Source organism: Neltuma alba, unplaced genomic scaffold (genome assembly GCF_004799145.2).
Source record: "Neltuma alba isolate B1F8T4 unplaced genomic scaffold, ASM479914v2 tig00007445_pilon, whole genome shotgun sequence".
In the NCBI taxonomy this organism is placed as follows: Eukaryota; Viridiplantae; Streptophyta; class Magnoliopsida; order Fabales; family Fabaceae; genus Neltuma; species Neltuma alba.
Window position 1 is genome coordinate 82111 of NW_021634785.1, and position 9901 is coordinate 92011.

Consider the following 9901-nt stretch of genomic DNA (forward strand, 5'->3'; position numbering starts at 1 on the left):
CTTTAAATTGATGCCAGATGTTCTTTTGTTTTTTGGTGGTCGTAGACAAGGAAGAATCCTAAGGTAGTTCACATGCTCGTGCAACATAAAATTAATTAGAAAATGATTGTTAGCTATTTACTCCTCCAGTTTTTAATATAAGACCTAATTATCGAGTTAGTTTTGGTTTTAAATATGAGACCCATTTCTCATATTTATTAATTTTCTCTAAATTAATTTTATAGACACTCCCTCAACCATAATCAAGTAGAAGAGGGAGATGGGACATTAAAAAAGATGATTATGGTATTTTAGAAAAAATGTATCACATTTTTTATAATTAACTAATTTATTTAACTTCCTTAATCTAATCAAATTAATTAAATGAGTCTTATATTAAGAATCGGAAGAGTATATCACAACACTCTAATGGTGTTATCGAAGAGACAGAATATACATTAATATCAATTTTTTTTTTTGGTAAAAGAAGAGATGAATGATGTTATATTCAACTCAAAATAATTATGTTAATAAATGGGCATTTTATGCATAGAAAAAATTGGTTTGTGAAACGGAAAACAGATCAAAGCTAAAATGTATTAATATATTAACATTAATTTATATAAAAGAAAATTTATAAAATGATATATTATTTATTGAAAATAATTAATTCGTAGATTCTTATGGTATTACCCGATTTTTATTAAGTTCTTATATTTTCTATTTTTTTGAAGTTTTCTTAATTATAAGCATTAATCCCTAATTTGTTTTTATGTTGATCATAAATAAATTTTATTCCATCATTTTATTTTTTGAAAATCTCTTTTTTATCTTGTTTGGTTTACACAATGACGACAAGACATGTAAGAGCGCAGGTAATCAAATAGAATCATAGGATAAGACCACACAAAATGCCCATTCATTGAGTTTTTTTTTTTGTGGACTGAAATACCATTCATTGAGTTTTCTATGGGAGGAAAAGTCTGAATTGTTAGTTGGAAAATTGAACTTACGTTTCACGTGTTGCTTCCTTGTATGTGTCGTGATTTTGGTGCTCTTTGAAAGCTACCACTGAGTGGCCAGCACTCCACATGATTAGGCCTTGGTGCTTATTGAGTTTTGTTATGATACTGTTTGATAGAGCAGTGAAAATCTTTTATAAATATATTTTATGCAAGTTAAGATAAAATTTTTTTTATATTTTTTTTATATTCCGTAAATCACTATTAAAAAAACAGCTTATAAACTACTTATAAACTGTTCCAAACGAGTTTGGAAGAGTTTCTTATAATTATTTTAAAAAATATTTTTACATAATTCAAGAAAAAACTAATCTCGCGTACTTATTTTGTATATAGTAAAATCACCTCTAAAAAAGTAAATTCAAACACCCTCTTTGCAGAGCCAGAGCCAGAGCCACGAACGCATTTATTTTATTTTTTATAGTCAAAAGCCAGGTACCCCTCTTCCGCGTGGTGTTTCCGGACGCAATATTGTTGTGAAAAAATACAGTAAAATTATTATTATTACTACCTCCGGTTTTTAATATTAGAACTAATTAATTAATTTGAGTAGATTAAGAAAATTTATTAAGTTAATTACTTATAATAAATATAGATTATTTTTTTAAAATACCCTTACTAACAATATACATTAGCTAAAACTATTATTTGATAGAACATTTAACACGTGTAATTAATATAAAAACTACTTTAAAAAATAAATAAATATAAAAGACAAAATAGATTAAAATTTTATATTTATAACTAAATTAAAAGTTAAATTAAGTTCTATACGGATAGGGGGTAGTATTATTATTAGTACTATTATTATTATTGATTGAGTCTGATTCTTCAAGCTTTGTCAGGTACATGCCTGTGAAAGCTCCCAGTCCACCACAACCATCATACTATTAAAAATTTAAAATATAAAATAAATGTGAACTATTTTTTAACCTTTTTTTTTTTAATAGCTCATCCAATATGGTTTTCTGAACCTACCTCACTTCAATTGGAGGTTTTATTTTAGTTCGGAGTAATTCAAATCAAGCCGGACACTGGATTACTCTGGACTTGGATCAATTGAAGTGAGGTAGGTTGAGAAAACTGTAATGTTTGATGGTGAAACCTCAATTCAATTTGAATTTGTTTGAACCCAGATAAATCGTCCCGTTGAATTAAAGTCCAGCAGACTGAATGCTCCTCACAAAATTATGAAAAAAAATTATTCAAAGATGGTTCAAATTTATTTTTAATTCTTAATAACATGATAAGGTGGTGCACTATTGAGTTTTTTTTTTTGTTAAATTAATCTGGATGGATGAGATTCAGTGCCGTTGAGGGACGTTATTTCGCTGCTGAGAGGATCCTGATCCTACAAACTGAAAGTTGTAATTTTAATCATAAACATTAATTTTATACTCCTCCGGTCCTTAATAGAGGACTTATTTAACTAATTTGATTAGATTAAGAAAGTTAAGTAAGTTAGTTAATTATAAGAAATGTGACACATTTTTTCTAAAACACCATAATCTTTCTCAATACCCCCTTTCCTTCTTGTACTTGATTATAGTTGAGAGAGTATCCATAGGAGTAATTTAGAAAAAATTGATAAATATGAAAAATAAGTCTTATATTTAGGATCAAAACTAACTCAACAATTGGGTCCTATATTAAGAACTGGATGAGTAATTTTCTTTTTTAAATAACAGTACTTGTCCGGCCACCATACATTTTAATATTTTATGACGACTCAACAAACTTACATGAAATAACATTTTGTCTAAATAATTATCCTTGTAAAAATAGTATCAACATTAAATAATGTTATCATTTGCTGTAAGTTACTGCAGTATCCCCTAAAACATAACAAGACCTCATACGAGGTACTAAAACTTGACTCGAGAAAAGACACCTTGAACAAGAATAACAACGCAGACCTCAAAATACGTGATAGAATTGATGGGGAAAAAAAGACCAAAAATCAGCCAACTCAATCGAAAAGCAGATGAGCCAGCCAATGATTCGGTCTAATTTAAGTATTGAACAGGTCAGAGTAAATCGATGGAAACTAGTGATAAACTAATTTAGATGATTATATTGTTATTGATACTATATTTTTTATCCAACTTCTAAAATTTTAGTCACTAGGTATTTAAATAAGTTTTAATAATAATTTTGATATCAATGACTATTAATTTTAATTATTGAGAAATTATACAGATTAAAATTCTTAATGTTATTATCTTTATTATTATTACAATCAAACTACTACTATATTTTCTTATATTTTGTTATTAATGATTGTATTAATGTTATTATGTTTTGTTGTTTTCAATTAAATTATATTATTTTAATTTGACAGGTTTGATGTCGAGTTAATTCTAACTGTTAAAAGCTTAACCCACTACCTCAACCAATTTAATATCTGGTTCAATTTTTGGTTCTTTGATTAGAATAGAACAATTAGACCAAATTATAATTCATTACAATGACATTAATAAAAACAAAGGTGCAGCCCAGACAAAGAAAATACATGAAATATTAGGTTAAAATGCAAATTTACGTCCAAAATTTTCAATTACAACCTGAAAGTCTTTTTAAAAATATTATTATGATTTTAAACTTTCAAAGCAAATTAGCTCCCAAAATCCAACGCTCATGAGCTTCCAGGATTAATACTACTACAAATCTAGTTGGAAGAGAACTACAAATTTCTAAACGCAAGAATCAACCCTTTGGAAATTATATTTTGAATGATATTTAGAGTACTTTGAATGCTTTGCTTTCTCTTTGTATCCGCAAAAAAAAAAAAAAAAAAGAGTACTTTGGATGCTTTAACCTATGCTTTACAATCTAGTGATCCACAAACATGCTCATATTGAGGAAGAGAACTTGAGCATACCTATAGAAATCATTTCTTAATGATCTCATACCTTTCATCATGCAGGAAGCTATAAAAGAAAAATAATAGACCAAGAAACTGGGAATGAGGACACGCACAATTCCCCATCCATGAATATAGGGCCTAATTCAAACGAAGTTTGTAAGTTTCATCAGAGAGTGATCCTTTACTATAATGCATTCAAGAGAAAGTATCAAGAGAATAAAAGCATAAATAAGATTCACATTCTCTTCATATCTACTTTCTAGTTTTTCTCTCTCTCTCTGCCTGTGCATTTAACAGCTAGAGTATCGAGATAGGACGTGCATAAATTGCCAAAAAAATGTAGCAAACAAAATTGCAGAGAGTCAAGTAAAGAAATTTAACAACATCCCAAACTATTCACGAATAAACAAGGTATGAACCACAAATACATTTCACAGCCAGAACATAAAATCCACTTCCCTACTCACTTGTGATAATAACGGGCATTGTTTGCATCCTTTAAAACCTTGCATCAAAAAGGAGGATTTGCCTTAAATGTTGAATTTCGTTGGAACTGTATCAAAGTCGTCCATGTCATATCTCTGTCGCTCTCGTCCAGCCTGATAATGAGGTAACCCTTGTCAGTGATCACATCAAAAGTGAGTTGAGATCACAGGACAAGAATAAACACAATTCTCACCTTTGATAAGTAAATCTGATCGCATGAAATACGTTCATCCATCGCTGTTAGCTTCCTTGACAGTGCCATTATTCTGGGAATTAATTTGGAAATTAGATAAGCACAAACAAATGACATGAAATCAGCCTAGACAGAAAGCACAAAGAAAAAGCTCAACTGCGACAGTGGCAGCATATTCACACCCAAGGATTGTATATAAAAAGGCTCATAAGTACAGGAAATAAGGACAACAAGCTTAATTGGCTTAACACTTGACATAAATATAGAAGTGTACCTGTGGATTGATGAATCAATATGCTCAATCATCTCACATGTTTTATACTGCTCAGGATCCTCTAGGAATCTGACCATTCCATCCTTCTGGTTGATTGTTGCATATATCTCACCATCCTGAATCTGTAGTTTGAAAATATTTTATTAGTGGTACAACGTCTATTCCTCATGGCAATTATTAATAAACTTGGCAGTTTGACGGTCACCATTTGTAGCACATGCATCTCTGCCTCCTTAGGGCTGTTTAACTGCACTGTGTTGGCTATATCTTGTAGAGAAAGTGTCAAGTATGTCTGAGTCAATCTCTGAATATTTCGCTTATACATGGATGATACAACCTGCTTAACCAGGCCGAGGTTGTTATCCTGAAACCAGAATGTTTTTGGGGTTATGCAAAACCAGAAATATTCTTAGAGATATTATCATGTCATAAGAATATATAACTAGAGAGAATGCTTCAGTCAAAATGCTTGATGCTTTGGTGGAAAAATAGTCACAAATGAACTTACAGATTCAAACTTCTCAGCATTTGACTGGACATAAGTCTCTAACTCTGCAATTTTCCCAGTCCCGTAAGCATTTGCGAGTTCAATGTAAGGCTGCTCAAATCAAAAGCAATCAAATACAGGAATACAAGAATACAAGAATGACCAAAAACTGTAGCTAGCTGTTAGCTAAAGTAGAATTAATTAACCCCCCGGGGGGGGGGGACAAATGACAAAAACATGTAAAATTAGTAAGGATTGCTTCCCTTTAAGCTGATAGCACCACAAAATTATGTAGAAGACCTATAAATAAAATTCTATCGAACAAAGCTACAAATTGATTTCAAGGGTGGTTCCCGAAAACAGCAACCTAAGCATATTGCAGCGAGGGTTTCTCAGAAGATTCCTCTATAATGCCCATCATACTAGTTATTTGCCATAGGTGTGCCAGTTCCTCTATGTTTTTTTCTTTTTTCTTGTTTTTTCCCCTTTTAAAGCTGTGTTTACAAAGCCCTAAGAAAATAGTAAAATAGATAATATTTTGAACTTATAATGCCTACCTTATCATTTAATGTTAAATAAAAAAGGTAGAACGGGCTTCTCAGGCAGTACTATATAGTTTTTGGGGCCTGGGCTTCTAGTCAGACTCCTTGATGTGCTTAAGGAGCCCAACTTTCTCCATGTAAAAGTAGCCAGAGGTTGCTGCTTCGGTGCCATAGTGAAGCCAACAACTTTCATGATATCAGAGATGCTAGAGCTACTTGGTGCCTTGCCTCAACACCCAACAACAATGACCCAAGACATTCCAAATCACCCAATTAGGAGTGGCTAGAAATCGGGGGCATAGGATGGATTAGGATGGTTTTGAACACGAGATCAACAGTTAAGATGCTCAAACCATTTCATCCTATTCTATCCCGCTTCTAAACCATCCTCCCAATCATGCCAAACAAGCAAGTAAAACCACAGATAGCACCACACACACACACACACACACACACACCAGAGAATTAACTAGGGAAAGCCTTGCAATGCTTAAAAATACAAGAATTGTATTATCGCATAATTGATTTAAAAAGTAATAGGCTTGATCCTTGCAATGCATAATTTAGCAGGATCTTTTTAAATATGCTACAAAAATGAAGTGCTACAATGCTAATAATACCTGACAGAAGCTCTTTAGGTTCCTCTGAGCTACTGAAGAAGCATATTTAGGAAGACTGGTAGAGAACTGCCACCACATTTATAACAGGTCAACAAACATAAAAAGGATAAAAAGAGGGGAAACATTGCAGAAGCAAAGCTCAATTGGCCATGATGAAAAGTTGCAAAAAGAAAAGCGCGTATCACCTAATATTTTAAATGAGAAGCAGAGGGCAACATTTGAAACTTCATCTCAAAAAAGACCGCCTACAAATCACTTTTTACCATTTCCTTTTTAAGAACAGTGGAACATGAATTCTGACTAAATATATGAAGAGCATCACAGATCACAGATTGCAGTAAACAATTCATGGTCCTTCATCCAATTAGCTTTCAAGTTGAAATGGTCCTTAAAAAATGTAAGTGAGATATGATTTCTATAAGCCATCCCAACTTAAGAGAGCTGGAACGCAATGCTTACCTGTCCATGGCGAATGAGAGAAACCAATATATACTTTTTGTAAGCTTCAACAGCAATAGCATTTGTTGTAGACATTGGAGCAGTTACAACCTAGAAAGCAACGCATAAGCTACTAAGCACAAGGTTACAATCAGAAAGAATTATGACCGATATAAGCAATAGCTTTAGTGTAAATGACCTACATTATGCAAAAGCTCCAAAGCCTTTTGGAAGTGCTTCTGTCCAATGCATATCATACCTCTAATACAAATTCAAAAGTCAGACAGGGGCAAATTCCTCACTGTTGCCAAAGAATTCATGACCAGAAGCATAATCTAAACCACAGTGTTGATGCATTAATGATTGAATTCGTAAGTTTAAAACTGATCCACCAACCCTTCTCAATTATTTTGATTAAAACTAAGACTAAATCAGAGGAAATTTTCCAGATTTAAAGTGGCATGGAATTGCAGGGTCTGTGGCAACTAGAAGACGCAAGTCAAGGTTTGGCCAGAAGAAACTGGTACATGCCAATACAGATACTTGATACAGCACAAATCATAAAAGTCACGCATTAACAAAGATAAATCTTTAGTTTTGCCTCTTTGAAATTAAATTTATAGTCCAATTTTGACTAAATTGAATCTCAAATTTGATATAAAGTTTTCCTGTGGCTGTGGTGGCCACGTCATTTCTTTTTTTGCCCTCTCTCTTTACATCCTTCCAACTATGTCGTGATTTTCACTTTACAACAATAAAAACAAGTCAGTTTCTCAAGCACAAATTTTCTTAGTATCAACATGTCAAAAGCCTAAAATCTATGGGCACACTGTGTGCATATGGGTTTCCATAATTGATGTCAAGAGGAAAAAGGTTCTCTAGCACAAGTGTGAATCCAGATAGGAGCAAGTGAAATAAAACATAATCAATGTTGAGATAAATCCACACAAAAAACTCTACCCAGACCCCCCCCCCAAAAAAAAAAAAGAGAGAGAATGTAAACAGTGGGAAATGAGCATACCCATAATAACAGTAGAGAAAAAGGTCTTTTGGTTGGTCTACTTCAAAAATATCATCCTCTAATATTGATAGACCAGTTTTGTAACACTTTGCCAACAAGCAAAGCATAAGAAACTCTGGATGGAGAGGAGTCAAGTGTTCAGTAGAGGTCTGAAGTTTCTTTAGAGCAGTCAGCATAGGAGCAACACCCCGCATGGGGGTTTGAAGTAGCATCACTTGATCCTTGAACCTCTTGCATAGAGATATGACTGCAAAAATGAACAAACTAATACATTATAGATAGAAAGAATAACGGCAGCAATGGTTCAATACTATAATGAAAATGTAACAGGAGAGAAAATTGAATACATTTATCAGGTATGGACCGAATTTGTTCTGCCGCACAAGCATCAATAAAGCTGATGGTGATTGGAACTACTGTCTCTGCTTGCTCTTTTGTAACTGGACCAGCTGTAGATGCCTCTCTGTCAACATAGGTGTATATTCAAGGAAAATGTTTACATCTTCCAATGAGAAACAACTGCAACTTAATTTGACTTACAAAGTGACACTATGCATCACATTATCGGCTTCCATAGCTAGGATTCATAGACATAATCATCTTTACAACCACCACTATGAGGTGACTGAGGGAATCATATCATATCCGACTGGTTATAGTGAATGAAGAGAAAAATAAACTTACAACTTGTAATTCTGCCAAGCACAGTGCCTTGTTTACAATCTCTGAGGAATTAAACAGGAATGGATTATCTTGGAAAGAAAACAGTATCTTAAATCCTCAGGAACAACTTTCTAATCATTGATCACTTGACAAAGCAGGGCTTCGTTAAGTCATAATTACGTTTTTAAAGGTTCATAGCCACTCTTTAATTTTGTTGTTGTTCCATAATTGGAAAATATGTTTGTTAGCACTTAGGAATTCTGAAATTAGTAATTCTCCTAATGCAAATCAAATAAAAGGGATGGTCTTCGATTCTTTACTTCTTTACCACAGCCAGCCAAAGGCTACATTTTCCTTCACTTGTTTGAGAAACACAAATAAAATCATGATTTCATATTTGCACTTCACAACACTAAACCCTAACTCATTACAAAACATATCAAACAAACGAAACATAAAATCACTGAAAAAGAAAACTGCGCAATAATTTCCAAAGACAAAGCAAACAAAAGAGCGTCGGCTAAACTTAGACTTACAGGATATACAGAAAACCAAGAGAGTGCTTGGAGGGGTCAAGTTGACTCAGAACAGCAGACAAGCGAGTCGAGTCAGTGCGAAGCAAGTCATCGGAAGCCTTCAAGATGCCGAGAAGACGAGGTATGTCGGAGTCAGAAAGTCCTACAATTTGCGCAACGAGTTGTTCAAGCGGGTCCATCAATGTTGATTTACTCGCTCACTCTCCGTGCGTGCAACCACTGTGAATTGCTTAGCTTCCCTCCCTGTTCCTGCCCTTTCCGTGCTTCTTTCCTTACGCTTTTCTATTGGGAGACCGAGTTGGGCGATTCTACTCAGTGGAAGCGGGCCGCTTTTTTTTTTTTTTTTTTTTTTTTAAATGATGGCGTGGGCAGATTTAGAGCTTGGGCTCGACCCAAACCCATAATTACATATGGGTAACCATTAAATATTGAAATTTTTTGTTTAGCTGCATAACTCTTGTGAGTTAAAATCTCATTCTCGGTATAAGAATCTTGTTTAGTAAATAATTTGTAAGTGTTTTCTGAGCTTAAAAGCAAATTCTAACTCTAATAAACTCTGAATCCAATTCACTTAAACTACTTTTTGAATACAAAAGTAAATATTGAAATTTAACTTCTATATAAAATTAAAAGGAAATTAATTTTTTTTAATTGAGATGTGGTTATAATTTTCTCTTTTAGCTTTCTTTTTAAGCAAAAATTTTCTCTTTTGATTAGTATGTTGTCACCACCTAATTATTAAAGGATTAAGTTGTTTATATTGTTTTTCAATTA

The 9901-nt window shown here is 33.0% G+C and overlaps 1 protein-coding gene across 1 annotated transcript; it reads right to left on the reverse strand.

The window, feature by feature from the left end:
• Nucleotides 1–4071: 4071 nt before the first annotated feature.
• On the reverse strand, nucleotides 4072–9385 carry LOC114752593 (COP9 signalosome complex subunit 3). Its single transcript, XM_028941349.1, has 11 exons — nucleotides 9128–9385; nucleotides 8276–8391; nucleotides 7929–8175; nucleotides 7111–7168; nucleotides 6929–7018; nucleotides 6470–6535; nucleotides 5329–5418; nucleotides 5026–5184; nucleotides 4821–4942; nucleotides 4547–4619; nucleotides 4072–4466 (listed from the first exon to the last, which is right to left on the reverse strand). Exons 1-11 carry the CDS (start codon nucleotides 9304–9306, stop codon nucleotides 4398–4400), a joined length of 1269 nt encoding a protein of 422 aa, XP_028797182.1. The 5' UTR covers nucleotides 9307–9385; the 3' UTR covers nucleotides 4072–4397.
• Between the last annotated feature and the right edge of the window lie 516 nt (nucleotides 9386–9901).